Source organism: Neoarius graeffei, chromosome 21 (assembly GCF_027579695.1).
Source record: "Neoarius graeffei isolate fNeoGra1 chromosome 21, fNeoGra1.pri, whole genome shotgun sequence".
NCBI lineage: Eukaryota > Metazoa > Chordata > Actinopteri > Siluriformes > Ariidae > Neoarius > Neoarius graeffei.
In genome coordinates this window covers 47,260,467-47,284,025 of record NC_083589.1, presented here as the reverse complement: position 1 = coordinate 47,284,025, position 23,559 = coordinate 47,260,467, and the positions used below count along the sequence as shown (strand labels likewise).

General features: G+C 42.2%; 1 protein-coding gene across 4 annotated transcripts in view; it reads right to left on the bottom strand.

Moving 5' to 3' along the window:
• Positions 1-23,559, bottom strand: part of grip1 (glutamate receptor interacting protein 1) — a 766,317-nt gene that overhangs the window by 131,413 nt on the left and 611,345 nt on the right. For 3 of the 4 annotated variants that reach the window (XM_060903259.1, XM_060903262.1, XM_060903263.1), the window contains exons 3-7: positions 13,720-13,855; positions 12,646-12,791; positions 10,517-10,600; positions 5,838-5,913; positions 798-943 (exon numbers count right to left, since the gene is read on the bottom strand). In XM_060903259.1, the coding sequence (XP_060759242.1) occupies positions 798-943; positions 5,838-5,913; positions 10,517-10,600; positions 12,646-12,791; positions 13,720-13,855 (588 nt within the window). The remainder of the gene's footprint in view (positions 1-797; positions 944-5,837; positions 5,914-10,516; positions 10,601-12,645; positions 12,792-13,719; positions 13,856-23,559) is intronic. The other variant, XM_060903260.1, reaches the window with a different exon arrangement.

Genomic DNA, 23,559 nt, shown 5'->3' with positions numbered 1-23,559 from the left:
GGTGGGATAGATTTGTTGTTGTTGTATTCTTTTTTCTTTTTCTTTCTTCATAATGAAAATGTCGACTGTTTTTTCTGTCCTACATTATGCAATCTACCTCTAATAAAAAGTACTTGACCAAAAAAAAAGATTGGGTGCTCAAGTGCTGACAGGTGTCTGTCTTTGCCATTTACCCTACTCTGATTGCAAAGTTATTGCTATTTTCTTCTCAATCGAGAATACTTATTGCAGGGTTGGGAGTATTTAACTGTCTCGGTGTATTTTGAAAATGTTTTAGCAATGAAAACGTTCATTAAATCCTTAGGAAGTTATCAGATATTAACCACAGGAATCAAGAGACAGCATTTCTCTGAACACTGAACGCATCAGTCAAACTTGAAATAGAAGAACCATTGCCCCACCCACATCCCCACTAAATAAAAAAAGAATATGAAAGATAGCCAGGGTCTGATAGCCCTTAGCATGACTAACTACCAGCACAGCTATACCTTCCTTTCCATCATTCCACCTCCACTGCATCCCACATGAAGAAAATCCATCATTTCCCATTCAGAGCACAAAGACATCAGGCGGACGGTGTTTAGCCAAGGGCTACTCAAAACCTGACATCTCTCCCTCTTCCTCCCTTCCTCTTTACTCACTCACTCACTCACTCACTCATTCAGCAAGTCAGTGTGCACATGTCCTCCAGGGTACTATTTATTTCCGTGTGTTTCTCAGCTAAAATTCTGGATCTAACCAAAGCCCATACATGCTAAGCATATGTCAGACTTGCAGCTTAAGGGAAATCTCCTTACCCATGATGGACACGTCATATTCGACGAGGAGTGTTGCTTCCTGGCCGCACTGCTTGAGGATGCTCATTGCCTCTGCGTGGGATGTACCATGCAGACGGATACCGTCGATGCTCAGCAGCCGGTCCCCAGGTTTGATTGTGCCTTCCCTGTAAGAAAGAGAAGAAAAAAAAAATACTGCAGAGATAAGAATTGAAGAAAACAGCAGGTCTTTTAAAAGGAGCTGGCTTTTTAAGATGCCTGTAAAAGGTGAGCAAGAATCCATGGTTCCTTGAACTTGAATAGTGAAAGACTTTCATGTGAGCATTTTACCAGTGAAGAAAGTTAATAAGGCACAAGGAGACCTTGATTGCCATCTTCGAGCACTTTTATATCACATGGCTGTACATAAGCATGCTAGAGGGCCAGTGAAGATTAATGGCACAGTATTGGCACATCCAAGTCTCCTTTTTACATCAGGCCTTTCAGAACAAGCCCATCTTCCCCATGCGTGCAGCATGCCTTCATCCATCCATTATCTGTAGCTGCTTATCCTGTTCTACAGGGTCGCAGGCAAGCTGGAGCCTATCCTAGCTGACTATGGGCGAAAGGCAGGGTACACCCTGGACAAGTCGGCAGGTCATCACAGGGCTGACACATGCCCCTTTTCCACCAAAGCAGTTCCAGGGCTGGTTCGGGGCCAGTGCTTAGTTTGGAACCGGGTTTTCTGTTTCCACTGACAAAGAACTGGCTCTGGGGCCAGAAAAACCGGTTCCAGGCTAGCACCAACTCTTTGCTGGGCCAGAGGAAAGAACCGCTTACGTCAGCGGGGGGGCAGAGTTGTTAAGACCAACAACAATAACAAGACCGCGAAAGATCACCATTTTTAAGCGACGAGAAGCAGCAGCTGTACAAACGCGAAGTCATCTATTATTATTATTATTGTTGTTGCTGCTGCTGCTTCTTCCGTGTTGTTTTTGCTTCGATATTCGCGCCAAGGTTTATGCAAATGCAGCGACGTAACCGACGTATACAACGACGTAATGACGTATACAGCGACGTAATGACGTGGCTTCCCTTAGCACCGCGAGCTATGGAAAAGCAAACTGGTTCTCAGCTGACTCGCAAGTTGAACGAGTTGTGAACCAGCACCAGCACTGGCCCCGAACCAGCCCTGGAACTGATTTGGTGGAAAAGGGGTAACAGAGAGACAAAGAACCATTCACACTCACATTCACACCTACAGTCAATTTAGAGTCACCAGTTAACCTAACCTGCATGTCTTTGGACTGTGTGGGAAACTGGAGCACCCGGAGGAAACCCATGCAGACACGGGGAAAATATGCAAACTCCACACAGAAAGGCCCCCGTCGGCCGTTGGGCTCGAACCCAGGACCTTCTTGCTGTGAGGTGACAGTGCTAACCATTACACCACCGTGCCACCCAGTATGCCTTCGTCTCTACTTTATTAAACACAGAATGAGCTGCGGGCGGCACGGTGGTGTAGTGGTTAGCGCTGTTGCCTCACAGCAAGAAGGTCCTGGGTTCGAGCCCCGTGGCCGGCGAGGGCCTTTCTGTGCGGAGTTTGCATGTTCTCCCCGTGTCCGCGTGGGTTTCCTCCGGGTGCTCCGGTTTCCCCCACAGTCCAAAGACATGCAGGTTAGGTTAACTGGTGACTCTAAATTGACCGTAGGTGTGAGTGTGAATGGTTGTCTGTGTCTATGTGTCAGCCCTGTGATGACCTGGCGACTTGTCCAGGGTGTACCCCGCCTTTCGCCCATAGTCAGCTGGGATAGGCTCCAGCTTGCCTGCGACCCTGTAGAACAGGATAAAGCGGCTAGAGATAATGAGATGAGAATGAGTTGGAAAACTCTTACTGGAATAGCAGAGGGATGAAAAGAGGCACTGAGCTGCAGGTCAGAGCCGAGCAATTAACAAGAAGGGATTCAGAACGGTCAAAGGTGCTGCACTTAACGTATAGCTCAGGAGTAAATAAGAACAAAATGAAAGTGGTTTGTTTTGCAAAGCTTGACAGAAGCCATGGCAGCTTGATTGGTCTTGTAACTGTAACCAGCTGTATTTGGCTACAGGCAGCCTGTGGATGGAGAAAAGGCTGGAAGTGCCTTGCGAAATAAGCACTTCAAAAGCAGAAGGTGGAAATAGTACCAAATATTAGAGTACTCAGCTATGTGGATGACAGAAAAAAAAAGATTATTAACAGAAGTAAAGCCATGAGCAGAAGAATGATAGAAATAATAACAGGGCAAAGTGAAAACACAAAATAGGCTGGCGGGGTGCACAAAGAAAATCCATAACAGATTATTTGCAAATATAAACTGAGTAATAAACTGAAAGAAAAGGAATTTTGATCAGAGAGGCAAATAGAACCTTATGGAGAACATTTCTATCAGCAACTTGCTAACTGTTACAATAGAACTAGTGTTCAGCATATCAGACGCTCGCTGGCTGCGCTGTGAAAATAGTCTATGCAGACGCTCATCTAAGTTTCCAAATCTGTCATTGCTTAACTCTTGAATATTTTCTATCGTGAATTCGATAATTAAAAAGCTTATAATTTCTGTTTTCCAAAGAAATTAATCTGGTTAAGATCGGTTCAGTACTTTGGGAGTAACAGCAGGTCGAAGTTGGTACAACAGACTACACTCTCCGCTTGCGGGACGTCAGGAAACTGCCGGTGCTTTTTGAGTCGGGGAAAGTGACCAGGCTCTCTCTCTCCTGATCGGTTTCCGACTGGATTACTCGTGAATATCAGTCAGATAACTTTTATAGGGATGTTCTCTCACTCTCACTGTTTCTGATGATTTAGCAAAATTTTCCATCTGCTAGTTTTGATGTTGTGATTCACGGGAGACTTTGAAGTGAGTTTTAATAGCTTTACCTACTTATTTTTTTCAAATCAAACTGATTCATGTAAATAAATAACTAGTTTAGAATAGAACTGGAGGGGTTTTTTTCTGAAAAATACCGAAATCTTAGTGGTCGGAAATAAAATAAAAAAAAAAACCCCGGAAATCAGAAACACGAGTGTCAATTCCAATTCAATTAACTGGAATTGTTTCTTGGATGTGGCTCACAGTATTTTCAAGGGTCGCCTTGAAAGCTGAATATTATCATTTCTATTCTTTAATATAAATACTAGTAGGCCCTACTTTTGAGAAATACAAAGGCCCACAGAGCACAAAGAGGGGATTAGAAATAATCTTATTACTTTTTTGAGTGTACCGATTTAACGTTTTACCAAATTAGCATGATTAATACTAATTAAATACTAATTGGCATAATTTGTTTTTAGTAATTTTTTTAAACTGTGTATTCAGTTTATGTTTAACCATCTATGTGCCTGCCAATTTCCATGTAAATTTCTTGAAAAACAGAAAAAAGTTATTAAGAAAAAACTTTTGATCTCATTGGTTAATGAGGCCCGTTCTGGACCATGTGATCCTCATACAGAATATTACGGCAGTTTCCTAAAAAATGAAGCCTTGGTTGTTGTTTTTTTCCATCTTTGATTTGTAATACCTCAATAACGGATAAACATATTTTAATTCTGTACAAAGTATGTTGTTCTGTATTCAATGAGAGCAGTTTCAAACAATTTGGATTGAATATGAATTTTCATCTGATATGCCTCTAGTATCATGATCAGAGGTGGACAGTAACGAAGTACATTTACTTGAGTACTGTACTTAAGTACACTTTGAGTATCTGTACTTTACTTAAGTATTTTTTTTTTTGGAAACTTATGACTTTAACTTCACTCCATGTGAAAGGCAAATATCATACTTTTCACTCCACTACATTTCTATCAAGGTCCTCGTTACTATGACGCAACTTTGAAAGTGGATATTTTTTCTTTTCTTTTCTAAAACATGCTTGTTTTTTTTCCCAGGTGACATTGAGACAGCCGATCAGTAATCACTAGGGTCACGTCACGTCCATAGACTATAAAATCAAGTTCAGTGATTTCTCAGCAGCGTTATTTAAACACGATCAGTTGATGGCAGAATGGAAGGAGGCGGTTCTTCTGGAGAATGCACGCACCCATGGCCATACCTAGAATCCATGTTTCAGTTTTCTAAAAGGATTAAATGTTCGTTTCGTTTTAAATGTTTGCTTTGTTTGCCGAAAACGAACCACATCACGGCCTACAAAAACTCGTCGTCCAACCTGCGGAAGCATATTGAGGTATATAAACGTTTTATTCCAAGAGAAAGCTTGTAATGAAGTTGTCTGTGCTTTTAGAGCTAGCGATAACATTGCAATAGCTATGCAGTCTGGTTAGTCACATGACTTTCTATGGATTTGCCCGCCGAGTTGCCGTAGCCTTGTCCACGGCTAATGTTGACACATAGCTAGTTAACTTGGACACTGTTAGTTAGCATGTAAAAACGGAGTTACGCTAACATGAATAACGTTAACTTATCTGAAGTCCTTTCAGAAACATGTTTCAGCATAATCTTGCCAAATAAACAGAATGTAGAAATCTTTCTTTTCTAGTAGCGTTAGCTACCCAATATGATTTTGAGTTTGAAAAGAGTTTGCTAGCATGTCAGGTGGAGCTTCACTGACTAGCTAGCTTAACGTTAAACCACCATGATGCACAGCATGTGTTCATTTTGTGAATTCGCATTTCTGTCTTTGGTAACGGCGTTAGGTTTTGTAAGCGCTGTGGCAATAATACAACGATGCGTTGACAGAAAATGTACTTTTAATACTTCAGTATTTTTAAAAGCAAGTACTTCAGTACTTTAACTTAAGTAAAAATTTGACTGGATAACTTTCACTTGTATCGGAGTAACATTTGACCAGTGGGATCTGTACTTTGACTTATGGTAAGTAATGAACTTGGGTACTTTGTCCACCTCTGGTCATGATAAGAACTTGCAGAAAAAAAGTCTATCAAACTCAACAGTGATGCATGAATATGCTAAATAATCCTGGTAATGGTGGTAATGTTAATCTTTATGATGTATGAGCCTTCTGAAGCAAGTATTTGATGTATTCTATAATATTAAGGCTTTCATATGAGGAGAACTATCTCACCTGTCAGCAGGGCCACCAGGTCGGATCGTTGTTATGGTAACAGGGCGAGATTTGTTCCTGTCTTCATGGGTGCCTCCTATGGGGAAACGCAACGCATTAGATCTTCTGACTAATGTTGCCATAAAGACAAACATATTGCATGTGCGCTCTTGGGAAACTAATGCTTTTAGCTGGCACATTTTGCATATCCTCAGTTCTGAGTCAGACAGATGACTTCGAGCTGCTGGGTGGAGGCCGTTTCTCTCGGAAGGGTACGTGTGCACATTTTCTCACTCTAATTCCACATATAACTATACATTTGGAACAATGTGACTCGCACTCTGGATACAGCAGAAATATTTTACTTTAATTGGACCACGACTTGAGACCTAGAAGCAACTTAAATTTATATAAATTAAAGCCAATTGAAAAGTGAAAGTAAAGATGAAGTAGGGAGGTGATCACAGCCCATCGTTTCCACCTGCTCTCGGAAGCTCGAGGCAGTGGAACTAGCGTCTCGGTGATACGCATTCTGTTTGATGTAGACATGAATCAAACGAACTTGTGAGAATCAAAGGGAACGTTCTGCTCCACAGGGATCCCCAGCTGTGTTTGGTTACATTATACATTGTACATGGTCAATACACTAAAACTTTTAAAGTTGACTTTGGACACACACTGACATCAGAGCGCTCGCATCATCAAAGTCAGAGAAAAGTAACTCAAATGCACATTCAGAAGGAGTGGGGGAAAAATGCCCCATAGCTAAAGGGGAAAATAATTTTTGACATGCCTGAGTGCGATAACAACAAAGTGCAAGGTTACATATAAATGTTCAACAGGATATTTGACATTACTGTATCCACATTCACTGGATATGAGCAATCGCGCTCTCTGATTGGCTACTCTACTACTAGGATATCAGCTCATATACCGTGAGTAGAGAAAAACAAAATGGCGGCGCGTATTGCTGAACCAACCGAGGACGGAATAAAAACTCTACTCGAAACCAAACCCCCTCAAAATACAAAAAAAAAAGCAATAAAATATGGACTAAAAGTATTTCATGCTGAGAATGTATCTTTTTTTAATTTTTCAAGAATTATTTTTATCGCATTTTTCACAAATTATTCCTGTAATTTCGCCAGTTTGTTTACATGCTAAGTGGAAATGATTTTGTCGGATGTTTTCGTATTTGCAAAAAATGAAAATAAAAATGCTCTGTTTCTCAAAATCCAGTGAATGTGGATAGAATGAAACAGTTATTCCACTCAATCTCGTTATACATGGATTATAACCTACTCGGCGCTATGCATCTCATTGGCTATCAGCTCATGTACGACTCGATTTCGTGGAATAACTGTTAATTTTTTTTTTCGCGGTCCAAATCCTGCGCTCTGATTGGCTGGCGAGCGGGTCCGTATCCTACGGTACGGACCCCAGTTACGGACCTCTGGCGACTCGCTTGTTCGCAACAACAGCAAACATGGTAGCATTTTTTTGTCAACATTTATCTTTTTTAATGAGATTTATTTATAAAATGATCAAAAATCTTATAAATTTTTGCCAGCATTTCTCAGTAAAATAGCATTAATTTTACAGCATGGATAGCGATAATGGCAGTGTTCACAGCAAAAGCGAGTTTTACTACCCTGAGGAAGACAAAATAAAATAAGACATTTCAGGAGAAAGCTAAAACCTGTAATTTGCTAACACCGAGCAAAAACATGGCTGAATCCTGAATGACTCCTATTTGTTATCCTATTTGTTAAGTGCACTTGTATACTGAGGAGGAAGCAATTTGCATTACAGCCGTGAATGAGGATTCAAAATAGCATTAATTTTACAGCATGGACAGCGATAACGACAGTCTTCACAGTGAAAGCGAGTTTTACTACCCTGAGGAAGACAAAATTAAAGAAAACATTTCAGGAGAAAGCTAAAAACCTCTAACTTGCTAACAGTTTGATCTCATTAGTTAATGAGGCGCATTTTGGACCATGTTATCCTAATACATAATATTACGTTCGGTAAAAACTTTAAACCAGTACAATCTCTGAGGGTGTCGTGGCTCAGGTGGATAAGGCGCCATACCATAAATCCGGGGACCTGGGTTCGATTCCGACCCGAGGTCATTTCCCGATCCCTCCCCGTCTCTCTCTCCCACTCATTTCCTGTCTCTACACTGTCCTATCCAATAAAGGTAAAAAAAAAAAAGCCCCCCCCCAAAAAAACAGTACAATCTCTTCTTCAAAGTTTCACCAAATGGCTTTATTTATGCAATATAAAGGTAATAATACTGTATAACTTTGGTCGAGTAAAAACACTGAGCAAAAACATGGCTGAATCCTGAATGACTCAATTTTGTATAAATAGGGGGCTACATCGGTGGCAAAATGTAGTTTTTTTTTTTCCTGCCATGGACGTGCACTTATATACTGAGGGGAAAGCAATTTGCATTACAGCTGTGAATGAGGATTCAAAATGGCGGCTCGATTTGATTTTCCCTTTCGGGCGCTCTCGTTTTCTGTTAGAATTTGGTAAAGAAAAAAATAAATATATTATTTACCAGCTTAAGGTCGGTCCGTATGGTGAAATACCGTGACCTCGGCCTTGAATACTGACCTCGGCCCAGAGGGCCTCGCTCAGTACTTTCAAGACTTCGGTCATGGTATTTCACGATACGGACCTCCCAGCTGGTAAATAACATATATGTATTCTAATGTCCTGCATTCTTAAGTCACATATTCAGCAAGTGCAAGAAAATGATATGAGGTTAGATTCTGTTTATACTGTATTTCTTTTCGGAATGATTGGCTCTGATGTTTGACAGCTTCTTATTCAATGGCAGAAACAGGGTCATTATTGCAGATAAAAAAAAACATCCAACTACTTTCTCATTCCATCGTTCAGTACTATATGTGTGAAGGATCATTAAATCTATTTTTACTGTGTAATATGTAAGGCTCTGGTCACACTACAGCTCGTGATGGGTTTGTGAATACTTGGCGATGAAAAATTGATAGCATTGCCACCAGTCGTGCAATACACGGCGATTGTTTTCCGAGCTTCGCGAGTTGTTTTTTTTGGTGTGTCTCCACCTTGTGAGTACCCGCATTGAAATTTGGTGGCGATGTTTTCATCGGCAAACTAAGCAGTGAATACTCACAGATGGGTTTGGGAATATTTCCCCAAGCTTGCGGAACCTTCATCAAGCCTCCTGAGATGTATTTGCCTCAAATCCATGTCCCCGATACTCATGGGAGCCTTGTCAACACAGCGGCTCGGCATTGCCTAACCTTCCCCGAGACTTAAAAAGTGCATTTACATTCGAGGATCCTTTGGAGTGCGTTGTGCGCACGCTTGGGACCCAGTCATTATGGGAAACACTTGATGCTGATTTGAGCGCAATCAGCACACATATAAGGATGCTATTTTCACAGAGACTTTATGAAGGATTCTGTCAGGTACGCGGCGGTGGACAGATCTCAGTGCAGGAAGAGTGTTCATTAGCAGGTGTGATAGTTACAGAAAACAAAAACGAACCCGAAAGCAGAGTCATGTGTCCTTATATGCGTGTGCTGAATGCGTTCAAATCAGCATCAGCTGTTTCCCATAATGACTGGGTCCCGTGAGTGAGCGTGGCCACTCAAGCATGCAAAGGCATGACAGTCAAAGTGTTCGTCTGCTGTGTGGCCACAACTTTCAGCTCACCTGTATATCGGCATGCATCGCCACCAAAACGCCTCATTTTCATCGATAACCATCGCAAACTGTAGTGTGACTGGAGCTTAAGAGAAAAATCACCTTCATGTTATAAAAGGTTTCATATGGAAACTACTGAAAATGTTTTTAGTTTGTAAAATGAGGGGCTACAGAATTACAGAAACTTCATACATGTATCGCAGTCTGGTTGTGGCTGAATTCTGCCAATTTTTTTTCTGCCTATAAAACCTCAAATTTAAAAAGTGGCACATGTATTTAATCAAAACTGTGGACCTGTTTATTTTTATACACTGTGAAGTTGGTGAACATAGAACATTTCCAACTGGTAATTACGAGTTCAGTCAAGATGCGAAAGAAGTTTCTTGTAATTACTGTAATTCTGACATCATGTGAACACACTATTAATTGTTGTGTCTGTTACCAGGCAACCAGCCCGGCCCACACAGCTGTTCGATATAAACTCAATACCTCGTGAAAACACTGCACAAATACTTGAACAATATTATCCATAAAATTTCAAAAATAAAATGGGAAAAAAAAATAACCCAGAGCGGCCAAGAAAGTTTAATTTCCAGGCAGATGAGCTTTAATAATAATAATAATAATAATAATAATAATAATAATAATAATAAATTTTTAAAAAGTCCCTTAAAGCCCCAGCTTCTTATTCAGTTATTCATTTTAAGTATATTATGCAGGGACTACAATGAAAGCAGTGGAAAGGCACATAGCTAAGAGACTGAGGACTGAAAATCTGGACTATGACAGATTTGCGGAGGTGTTTGAGGGCTTTAAACACATTTAACAATAATTAATCATATCAGTGAACAGAAATTTACTGAGCAGAAAACATTACTGGTTAACCTCTAGGACTTGACCCATACTCCTGAATGCAGGGGTTTCGAAAGAAGTGAGCCTTGTACACGTTAAGGCACGTTTGCTCAGAATTCAGTGATACGGGAAAATGTACTCACCTCTGATGACAAATCCAAATGTGTTTCCCTCTTTGTGAAGTGTCACCTCGACATTTTTAAACATTACACCTGAACCTTGAACGGCTGCAGAAGAACAAAATCAGCTCTTCTTATAATTAGCTTTGACTAGTCATGTAATAAATGTGAGCAGTGATCTGATACAGCAAATCATCAATCACAAACAATGAGGAAGAACTCGGTGGGATAAAAGTGCACCAAAAACTCTGACATCAGCCTTTTTAAATAGAGCAAATACTTACACTATTAATCACAAGACATGTATAAATAAAGCAGCTAATGCTTTCCTGTGTCTTTATTCAGTGCTCCTTGGATTATTATTCTGTTGATCGTACTAAAGCAGATTTCTCAGCAACTACTACGAGTTAGTCAAATCACTACAGTGAAACTATTTTGAAAAGTTTTATGTTCTGGAACAGCTTCTTCCCCCAAGCCATCAGACTCCTGAACCCTAAATAATCCCCTACCATATATATCTGGACAAGAGCCTCACTATCCGGAATACGTGCAATATTCTACATGCTGCTACAAATCCTTTATTGTGCAATATATTTAATATATATTTAATATATGTTGCATAGTTAGTACAGCGACAGCTACAATTATCGACACCTTAATGATCTTTTGGCCGTTGCAAAAGTAGAAAAGACTTTCAAAACGTAAATTGTGCATGAATAATTACTCAAACTTCCACTGGAAAAAAATGAATTGATTCCCGATTACTTAGCGCATCAGATCACGTGACACCGTTCCACAATTATTGATACCTTTGTCCAGTTATCGACACCGTTCCACAATTATCGACACCCAGATGATTATTTATATATATATATATAGAAATATAAAAAATGTTGACTACTGCAAAAAACAATTCCTGAATGGAATAGAAAAATCTGAATATTTCAAGCACGTACGTAATTTTTTTATATGCTAGGAATTTAATTCTGGTCTAATTCTATTTATTGCAATCGGATTCCAAATACTCTATAAACATTCCACTCTGTTATAAATCAGAAAAAAAAAAATCACAACACTTATTTTTTTAAAGTACTTCATCTACTTCAACAATGTTACACAAAGATCGATCCATAACAGTTGTAAATGTCACTTAATTCCACAGGGTGTCGATAATGGTGGACACCGGTGAACGTGATCATTATTATCGACACCTCGTGTGACTTCTCAAACATGCGTTTAGATACAAAATGGCGACTGTCAAATGAAAGTGTAAGAAACAAAGTAGGTTTTGACAAGGAGATCATGAAATATCAGTGAAGTTGATGAGTAAAAACATGTCCATGATCTTTCCACCATGCTCACCTGCGATGATGACGTCTGGGGTTTCCTCAAATTGCTGATTGTGCTAAAAAAATTCCATCTCAGGTAACGAGCTGTGTCATCAGATGACAAGATCAAAGGGTGAGGGCGGGTCTTCTGGTTGATTAATTAACCGATAATAACTGTTGTAACTGAAACTTACCTTTGTAAGATTGTTTTTTATTGGTAAATCTGTAAAGGTGTCGATAATTATGAACTGTCGATAATTGCAGCCGCCGCCCTATATTTTATTCAAGGGGTTTTTTTTTATTTAACTTAAAGTATCTAATTGTAAAATTTGATATTTTGTTTACCGAACCATATGCAATAGTTATATGCAGAACTTATATTGACGTAAGATTTCGTTCAAATGTGCATTCTGAATGTACAGGTGAATGACAATACAGTTATCTATCTATCTATCTATCTATCTATCTATCTATCTATCTATCTATCTATCTATCTATCTATCTATCTATCTATCTATCTGAGATCTAAATCTACATCTGGACTTGTGGAAATCTGCTTTGAGACAGCATCTATTCAATTTCACAAATAAAATTAAATTTAATTTAACTGAATGAAGTTACAAGAGAGAAGAGGACAAGCCTGGAGCCACTGACTGGTTCTGGGAGTTCAGTAAAAGGACTATTTAGTTCATTCAGGCAGAATTAATATTATATTCTATTATAATCTAGAATACATAAAAACCCTGCTTTAATCTGTAATCGTAAATGAACATGACAATCAAAAATTATACACCTATATTTAAAAAAAAAAAAAAGCGAACTCACAAACAGGCGGTAGTTCATATTCCACCTCGAGCACGACTCGCTCACCCACGTTCTTCAGCAGACTAATAATCTCATCATGACGGAACTTGGTCAGGTTGATGCCGTTCACCGACTTGATGTAGTCGCCGACGTTCAGCTGGTCACTCCTTTAACAGAGAAGCAGGAAGGACGGGAAAATGAAGACATGGATCAAATGGAAGGAGATAAGAATGAACCAAAGTACAAGTTAGGGTGATGTGAGGCGAGAGCAAGAAGGAGGAGCAGGGGAGAAAGATGGAGTGGAAAGAAATAAGGCAGAGAGAAATGGGGAAATGAACAAGGAGGAATAAAAGGACAGATAAGGAGAGCATGTTAGGTGTAATACTGAGCCTTGATAGTTGTTTGGAGAAGATTAATAGATTGCGCTGTAGTGAGAACATAAGCAATGAGGTTGGTGTCTCTCTCTCTCTCTCTCTCTCTCTCTCTCGCACGCACACACTGTGTTAAAGTGTGAATCAGCGAAGCTATTTCTAGTGTAGTTAAATGTGTAGGGTAAAAGCTGAGTCACACTGACACTGTCCTTGAGGAGAGTGACGCTGGCGTGTTAAGCTATATATATATATATATATATATATATATATATATATATATATTTTTTTTTTTTACACCAACCTTTAAAGCCAAGCAGCTCTTAAAATGGTTTGGGAGAAATATATAAACAGGGAAAAAAAAAAAAATCACATCCTGTTCAAGTCTGTAGCTTGGCTTGAATGAAACAGATGTGTGTGTGTGTGTATAAAGATTTGAGGCTTAGTGTTTCTGAAGCGCGTGTGATTTATCCTCTCAGGGATTGAGGATGATGTGTAAGTGTGTGTAGTGAGATGACCTGTGAGCTTGCTATGGGCAGCCACCATGCACGCAGAGCCAAAAGGAAAAATGTGCACAAACACACACACACACTTTCACTCCTCATGCAATATTCAAACCCGACCATTTGGCTGAGCACCAAAACTCAGTTGGAAGCAGCCGGGTGAGGTTCGCACAAACAGCATGAGCTTGTGTTCCAGACACAGCTATGATTAAATGTGTGTTTACCTGGCTGCGATGCCGCCCTGCCGCAGGTTGGAGACGCGCGGCTTGCCGTCCTTGTCGATGCCTCCTGAAACGGTCAGGCCCAGGGTGGTGCCCTCTTTCTTCATTAGCTCCACCATGCTGGAGCCCTTAAACTCATCTGTGGGCGAGAGGGAGGGGGGAGAAGAGGAGGAGGAACACAGGCACGAGATAAGTGGAGAGCAGGAGCACAGGAGCCTGGTGGCTGCCATACCGCTCTTCCACACACATCCACACTCAGACTCCCCGAGCTGCCAATACACACACACACACGCTCTCACAAATGTGACCAGCAATTAGAGAAACGCTCATGAAGATTGAGGCAGAGTAGAAAAAAGAGAAAATTGAGAGAAATGTAAGAACAAATGAGAAGGAGAGCTGAATGATGGTTAAAAAAGTGAGGAAGATCATGTCTCTCTCTCTCTCTCTCTCTCTCTCTCAATCTCCTCCCTCATGCTCTCTCACACTATCACGATTATAGCTGGTCAGCAGACAACCCCAACATCCTCTCTCGTCCATCAATATGCTGTCATTCAATCCCTCTCTCCAAGATGACCAAAGACACATTATGAGGGCAGGGAGCCAATCACCCCCAATCCAACTTCCCTCCTTAACCACTGATTTCTTCACACTCGAACACGCAGCACATCTGACACAGCTCTCGCTCTCTTCTGGCTTGAAGGAAATATATGAATGTTTCTCTTCTTCATTTTCTTTACATCCTTTTTATGATATGCAGTGGATATGAAGTGGCCTTGCAGTTTATAACCTTGTGGCAGCGGGGGCGTGGTCAAGCGCCGGTCTGTGACAGGAGGGCGGAGTCAGGGAAGGTGAGTGGCAGAATCACTACACCTGAGAGCAATTAACCTGTGTTTGTGTGTCTTCCCAGTGACCGCGCCCTATATAAGGAGGGAGAGCAGAGAGCAGAGGAGCTCTTCCCTGAACAGACACCCGTCGTGTGTGTGTGTGTCTGAGTGACTGTTATACTGAAAAGTGTGACAGTAATGCTAAATTTGAACCTGATCTCTGTCCTGCCGTCCTCTGTGCTCCACCCACCTGCTCCGAACTGCCACAGTGGCCAAGTGGCAAGGACCCTTTGAGGTCACACGGCGAGTCGGGGACGTCGACTATGAGGTGAGGCGAACGGACGGGGGGGCACTGTGGCAGTTCGGAGCAGGTGGGTGGAGCACAGAGGACGGCAGGACAGAGATCAGGTTCAAATTTAGCATTTATTGTCACATTTTTCAGTATAACAGTCACTCAGACACACACACACGACGGGTGTCTGTTCAGGGAAGAGCTCCTCTGCTCTCCCTCCTTATATAGGGCGCGGTCACTGGGAAGACACACAAACACAGGTTAATTGCTCTCAGGTGTAGTGATTCTGCCACTCACCTTCCCTGACTCCGCCCTCCTGTCACAGACCGGCGCTTGACCACGCCCCCGCTGCCACAAACCTCCATACTCCTGATCCTACTGTAGTGTGGCATTTGGTAAACGTTACACACCTGGCATAAAAGCTGCTGTTGCGGCATTTAACGGCTTGAATGAGAGCTTTTAAAACAACTCTCTCAAAACATACCATAAACATAGGCTGGCACTGGTACATTTTCTTCCCTGAGGTGTAAACAATGTAAATGCATCATCAATGGCTTAACATGCTTTTAAACTACCCCAACACTCTTTAACATTTTTTTTTTGGTTGGTTTCCACTTATGTTAAATAATGTTTGGTTGGATCAGATTTATTAATTTGCTAACTTGTTTCCCATTTAAAAGCCTCCCGAGGAAGCAACAGCCATCTGTGGACATTGGGAGCAAAAACTGCCATGCACTCTCTATCCCTAGTGATCACAGCAACACTAGCTCATCCTGGTGTCTTTGAGTTCATGTATGTGGAAGAGGGCAGATAGCACTTTCTTCTGAGTGTGTTGCACTGCCCTGTGATGCAGCATGAGCAGCAGCTGGAAATGATGTGCTTGGGTGGGAATTGGCACCTGACCAATCTGGGGGAAAAAATCTCTCGTAGTACTTTTTTTTTTTTTGAAGAAGAAGCCTTTGTCACATGTATCCCTTTTCCACCAAATCAGTTCCAGGGCTGGTTCGGGGCCAGTGTTGGTGCTGGTTCACAACTCGTTCAACTTGCGAGCCAGCTGAGAACCAGTTTGCTTTTCCATAGCTCACGGTGCTAAGGGAAGCCATGTCATTACGTCGCTGTATACGTCAGTTACATCGCTGTATACGTCAGTTACGTCGCTACGTTTGCATAAACCTTGGCGCGAATATCGAAGCAAAAACAACACGGAAGAAGCAGCAGCAGCAACAACAACAACAATAATAATAATAATGGATGACTTCGCGTTTGTACAGCTGCTGCTTCTCGTCGCTTAAAAGTGGCGATCTTTCGCGGTCTTGTTATTGTTGTTGGTCTTAACAACTCCGCCCCCCCGCTGACGTAAGTGGTTCTTTCCTCTGGCCCAGCAGAGAGTTGGTGCTAGCCTGGAACCGGTTTTTCTGGCCCCAGAGCCAGTTCTTTGTCAGTGGAAACAGAAAACCCGGTTCCAAACTAAGCACTGGCCCCGAACCAGCCCTGGAACTGCTTTGGTGGAAAAGGGGCAATGTACACTCAAGCACAGTGAAATTCATCCTCTGCATTTAACCCATCTGAAGCAGCGAACACACACCCAGAGCAGTGGGCAGCCACACTACAGCACCCTGGGGGCAGTTGGGGGTTAGGTACCTTGCTCAAGGGCACTTCAGCCCAAGGCCGCCCCATGTTAACTATGTTTTGGTGTGTCACTGTAGCATTCTGTGGTTGGTAGAAGAGAGCAACTGGACTTGCTTGAAAAGTCTTGAAGACGTTTCGCCTCTCATCCGAAAGGCATCCTCAGTTCTGTCTGTCTAATAGGGAGTATCAAGTATTTATCCTCTCATGGATCATCATTGAATCCGAATCAGAATGCTGATGGCTGCATTGTAGGTGGCTGATAAAAGATGTCATAGACACCCACCTCTGTTCAGTGATGGTCGTTCCAGGTTGACAAAAATGAACGATCCTCTCTGGCTAAGATGTCTGCCAGTTTTCTGGAAGTCCTCTCATACTCCCGCACCAGTCGAAGGGACCTCATCCCAAAGTACGTAAAAACATATCTGTGAAGATACTCAGTCATCCAGGTACATAGTAATCTGTGGTTGGTAGAAGAGAGCAACTGGACTTGCTTGAAAAGTCTTGAAGACATTTCGCCTCTCGTCCGAAAGGCATCCTCAGTTCTGTCTGTCTAAAAGGGAGTATCAAGTATTTATCCTCTCATGGATCATCATAGAATCCGAATCAGAATGCTGATGGCTGCATTGTAGGTGGCTGATAGATGTCATAGGGGTATCAGAGCAGCCTGGGGAGAAGTTGGGGGTTAGGTACTTTGCTCAAGGGCACTCCAGCCATTCCTGCTGGTCCAGGGAATTGAACCAGCAACCTTTTGGTCCTAAAGTTGCTTCTCTAATCATTAGGCCATGGCTTCCCAGCATGGTATGCAGCAGCTAGCATTGCCACCTCACAGCTCCAGGGTCCCTGGTTCAATTCTGAGCTCGGGTTAAGTTCCTCATGTTCTCCCCCGCGTCTGCATGGGTTTCCTCCCATCTCTCAAAAACATACTAGTTAATGGATATGTTAAATTACACCGAGGTGGGAATGTGTGTGTATGTACAGTATGTATGGTGTAACGTGATGGACAGGCATCCCATCCAGGGTACGTTCACTGCTGATCCACCATGACCCTGACCAGGAGAAAGGCATTACTCAAGATTAATGAATGAATAAATGATAGTTTGGTGCATTTGCTCACATTTCAAGTTATCATTAGCTAGAAAAACTGACTAAAAATGCACATAAGCGCAATAAACAACAATTGTTGTATGGATTGTGTGACGGCAGAGTACGCTGATGTGCTGTTTGTTCTTAAGTAAATCACTGATAAATCATCTCATCTCATCTCATCTCATTATCTCTAGCCGCTTTATCCTGTTCTACAGGGTCGCAGGCAAGCTGGAGCCTATCCCAGCTGACTACGGGCGAAAGGCGGGGTACACCCTGGACAAGTCGGCAGGTCATCACAGGGCTGACACATAGACACAGACAACCATTCACACTCACATTCACACCTACGGTCAATTTAGAGTCACCAGTTAACCTAACCTGCATGTCTTTGGACTGTGGGGGAAACCGGAGCACCCGGAGGAAACCCACGCGGACATGGGGAGAACATGCAAACTCCGCACAGAAAGGCCCTCGCCGACCACGGGGCTCGAACCCGGACCTTCTTGCTGTGAGGCGACAGTGCTAACCACTACACCACCGTGCCGCCTATTTCGAAAAAATATTAAACAAATTATGTATTCTTCTATTTTTCAAGAGTAAGTCCAATGATGTACAGAAGGAAGAGGCCCCGGGGAAGACCCAGGACACGCTGGAGGGACTATGTCTCTCGGCTGGCCTGGGAACGCCTCGGTGTTCTTCCCGAGGAGCTGGCCGAGGTGTCTGGGGAAAGGGGAGTTTGGGCTTCCATGCTCAGACTGCTGCCTCCGCAACCCGGTCCCGGATAAGCGAATGAAGACGAGAAGTCCAATGATGTACAGTACTGTGCAAAGGTCTTAGGCACCCTATTTTTTTTTCATACAAACTTTTTTTTTTTTTTACAGATTTCTATTTTATGACTTCTACATTATCGAGTCAAAACATTACACAAACATTTTAAAGTCCAAACGTTCATTTTTCAGCACACAATGAAACGTTGCAGAAAAAAATGTTTGTACCTGTCAGATTTAAAAAGAAAACAATGAAGGCTACTGGATCTCATCTCATTATCTCTAGCCGCTTTATCCTTCTACAGGGTCGCAGGCAAGCTGGAGCCTATCCCAGCTGACTATGGGCGAAAGGCGGGGTACACCCTGGACAAGTCGCCAGGTCATCACAGGGCTAACACATAGACACAGACAACCATTCACACTCACATTCACACCTACGGTCAATTTAGAGTCACCAGTTAACCTAACCTGCATGTCTTTGGACTGTGGGGGAAACCGGAGCACCCGGAGGAAACCCACGCGGACACGGGGAGAACATGCAAACTCCACACAGAAAGGCCCTTGCCGGCCCCGGGGCTCGAACCCAGGACCTTCTTGCTGTGAGGCGACAGCGCTAACCACTACACCACCGTGCCGCCAGGCTACTGGATTTTGGTGCAAAATTAAGTAGTGAGTGTGACAGTTAAAGTGTCCAGAAGAACTGTGGCTGGTTCTGGAAGATGCTCAGTAAAACCTACAGCTCATTTCCTTATCAAACTCCATACATTGTACCTGAGACTACTATTTTTTTTTTTAAAGCAAAGAGTCGTGTCACACCAAATATTGACTTTATTTCACTTAGTATGGCTTACTGTTTATAGTATTTTTAATGTTGAAACATTTAATTTCATTATATTTTAAGCCATTTTTGGTCGACAGCATTTCTTTACATGTACCTAAGACTTTTGCACAGTACCATACTTCAGTGATGCCCCTGTACAATGACATATCTGTAACCTTCAAATCCTTATTCTATCTTGATATACACCTTAACACACCAATGTGGTACTTTTTCTGTATATTTAAGCCATCAATTGTTTAAAGGTCACTCTTTATAAACTCCAGAGGATGCAGCTTATAATCACCTGCCACCTACAGTCATGCCATCCTAAGAACATGTGGGTCATCGATCATTTTTACTGTCCAGGGTGAGCATCATCGCCCCAATGATTCAGTCTGGTGGTCACAACAGCTGGCCTAATGACGGTGGCACAGATTCAGAATTCTGCTCATGCATTAAATTCGACCATATGGGTTGGAACGGAGCAGCCATGTTGGCTCATGCTCCGAGGCAAAGCCGGGTCAACGGGCTTAGTCGATATTCAATGTGCCCTTGAACTGAACCTGCTGCCTCTTCATGAAGAAGCAGAACGCGGAGAGACGGACCGTAAGCCATGTATACCCTCGCTGTGTGCATGCGCAGGACTGTAAGTGCATGTGATCGTAGCAATTATAAACCATAAACAACAAATTGTGAGGGGGGGAAAAAGGACTCAAAATAGAAGACATTTCAATTAGTCGCACATTCGACATTTCAGGGCAGCTGTTCATTATTAATGATGAAAAACTGCCATCAGGCTGTCTTTTGCTTTCATCCCATAATTTCATTAAAAATAACTTTGTTCTGTTGGGGATTCTTCTGGCAGCGTAAATACAGGGCAACAGATTATAAATGCAAGTGTCCCCTCATTCGGGTGAAGAATAAATTGTTGTACTCTTCCAAAGGAGCTGACAGTATCAAATTAAGCTGTAGGCCTTTCTCTCGGTCTTTCCCTCCCTCCCTCACACAAATTGCCCTGACTAATGGTGGTGAAGGTCTACCATCAAAACTGTAAAGCCATTACTCTGAATGACTGCTGTCTTGTAGTTCTGCATGATCGACTTCTCATAATAGTACTGCATGATGAGGTTCCTCCTGTGCAGGAGAGACCAGCTCCAAATAAAACCACAGCAGTGTCAGATCGATCCATCCATCCATCCATCCATCCATCCATCCATCCATCCATCCATCCATCCACTCTCTCACACACACACACGAGCATCACAGTGTGTCACTGCTCCATTATGCGAGAGAATCTCAGCTTGCTAAAGGTTCTGGTCAGTATCCCTGCCGAGGGACCTTCAGTACTGGTCTGAGCCGGACCTGCTTATCCCTCAGACAGGTGCGCAGGAGGATAAGTTAATTCTATTATGTGCCTTTTTCCATTTGGGCTTCTCTCTTCTCTCCACCCTTCCTTCTCTCTCTCTCTCTCGCTCTTTCCCCCTCAGCTTTAGTAATGCTGCATCGCTCAACAGTGTTACCACGGTGACCAGGTTGGCCATCATGCCGGTATTCCTGCACGATGGCTTCTTTTGTGGTATAAAAGATGATTGAGAGAGGTGGAACAACTCCTCTGAGAAAGAGAGACAGACAAAGAGAGGGCAAGAGTGGAGGAGGAAATGAAGACACAAAGTTTAAAAGTGCATAATTAATGACCATGTCTAGCAGCCGTAATGATCAGCGCTAAATCACTCAATGACTTTGCCGAAGTGAGGAAAAGCATTAAGTCAGCGAAGGGTGCCATACGCTGGGGAGAAGGTGTGTCCAAGCACATGCATCAAATGGCACTCATAATAGCACTCATTTTCATCTCGTCTAATTCTCATTCTTGTCTCACTGCAACAACACGTCAATGTAAATATGATCGCTTGCAGCAACTGGTTTATTTACTTATGTTGTACAACTCCGAGTCCAAAAAAGTTGGGACAAAGTACAAATTGTAAATAAAAACGGAATACAATGATGTGGAAGTTTCAAAATTCCATATTTTATTCAGAATAGAACATAGATGACATATCAAATGTTTAAACTGAGAAAATGTATCATTTAAAGAGAAAAATTAGGTGATTTTAAATTTCATGACAACAACAGATCTCAAAAAAGTTGGGACAAGGCCATGTTTACCACTGTGAGACATCCCCTTTTCTCTTTACAACAGTCTGTAAACGTCTGGGGACTGAGGAGACAAGTTGCTCAAGTTTAGGGATAGGAATGTTAACCCCTTGTCTAATGTAGGATTCTAGTTGCTCAACTGTCTTAGGTTTTTTTTGTCGTATCTTCCATTTTATGATGCGCCAAATGTTTTCTATGGGTGAAAGATCTGGACTGCAGGCTGGCCAGTTCAGTACCCGGACCCTTCTTCTACGCAGCCATGATGCTGTAATTGATGCAGTATGTGGTTTGGCATTGTCATGTTGGAAAATGCAAGGTCTTCCCTGAAAGAGACGTCGTCTGGATGGGAGCATATGTTGCTCTAGAACCTGGATATACCTTTCAGCATTGATGGTGTCTTTCCAGATGTGTAAGCTGCCCATGCCACACGCACTAATGCAACCCCATACCATCAGAGATGCAGGCTTCTGAACTGAGCGCTGATAACAACTTGGGTTGTCCTTCTCTTCTTTAGTCCGAATGACACGTCGTCCCTGATTTCCATAAAGAACTTCAAATTTTGATTCGCCTGACCACAGAACAGTTTTCCACTTTGCCACAGTCCATTTTAAATGAGCCTTGGCCCAGAGAAGACGTCTGCGCTTCTGGATCGTGTTTAGATACGGCTTCTTCTTTGAACTATACAGTTTTAGCTGGCAACGGCGGATGGCACGGTGAATTGTGTTCACAGATAATGTTCTCTGGAAATATTCCTGAGCCCATTTTGTGATTTCCAATACAGAAGCATGCCTGTATGTGATGCAGTGCCGTCTAAGGGCCCGAAGATCACGGGCACCCAGTATGGTTTTCCAGCCTTGACCCTTACGCACAGAGATTCTTCCAGATTCTCTGAATCTTTTGATGATATTATGCACTGTAGATGATGATATGTTCAAACTCTTTGCAATTTTACACTGTCGAACTCCTTTCTGATATTGCTCCACTATTTGTTGGCACAGAATTAGGGGGATTGGTGATCCTCTTCCCATCTTTACTTCTGAGAGCCGCTGCCACTCCAAGATGCTCTTTTTATACCCAGTCATGTTAATGACCTATTGCCAATTGACCTAATGAGTTGCAATTTGGTCCTCCAGCTGTTCCTTTTTTGTACCTTTAACTTTTCCAGCCTCTTATTGCCCCTGTCCCAACTTTTTTGAGATGTGTTGCTGTCATGAAATTTCAAATGAGCCAATATTTGGCATGAAATTTCAAAATGTCTCACTTTCGACATTTGATATGTTGTTTATGTTCTATTGTGAATACAATATCAGTTTTTGAGATTTGTAAATTATTGCATTCCGTTTTTATTTACAATTTGTACTTTGTCCCAACTGTTTTGGAATCGGGGTTGTACTTATGCTGTCGAGTTCATGGTTTGTTCAATTTAATTAACGCTAATGAACACATAAAAATAGAATAAAAATGTTAGTTCCCTCAGTGTCTCATTTGCTACATGTCCTTTCTTTTGTTTCTTGCATCGTTGGACAGATTTGTGCAAAAAGCAGTCGGCTTTTATTCTTTGGTGTAAACTTACCTCAGAGACCACTTACTTGTCGCCAAATGCAGAAGCCTACAGTCCAAATTAAATTAGCTTCATATATCTGTGTGTGTAAAACCACAACACCCATATACACTCACCATCCATTTTATTAGGAACATCTGTACAGTACACCTGCTTATTCATGCTGTTATTCAAATCAGCCAATCATGTGGCAGCAGCACAATGCAGAAAATCATGCAGATACAGGTCAAGAACTTAAAGTTCACATCAAACATTCAACCGGGGAAAAAGTGGGATCTGTGTCTTTAACCATGTTATGGTGGTTGGTACCAGATTGGCTGGTTTGAGTATTTCATAAACCACTGATCTCCAGGGATTTTCCCACACAACAGTCTCAAGAGTTTACACAGACTGGTGATAAAAACAAAAAACACTGAGTGAGTGACAGTTCTGTGGGTGGAAACAAACGCCTTGTTGATAAGACCGGTCAGATGAAAAAATGGCCAAATTGGTTCAAGCTGCAAGGAAGGATATAGTAACTCATAGCAACTCTTTACACCCGTGGTGAGCAGAAAAGCATCTCAGCATGCACAAAACATCAAACCTTGAGGTGGTTGGGCTACAACAGCAGAAAACCACACTGGGTTCCACTCCTGTCGGTCAAGATCAGGAATCTGAGGTGATCGTGGACGCAGACTCAGTCAAACTGGACAGTTACACAATATTCTAACTCG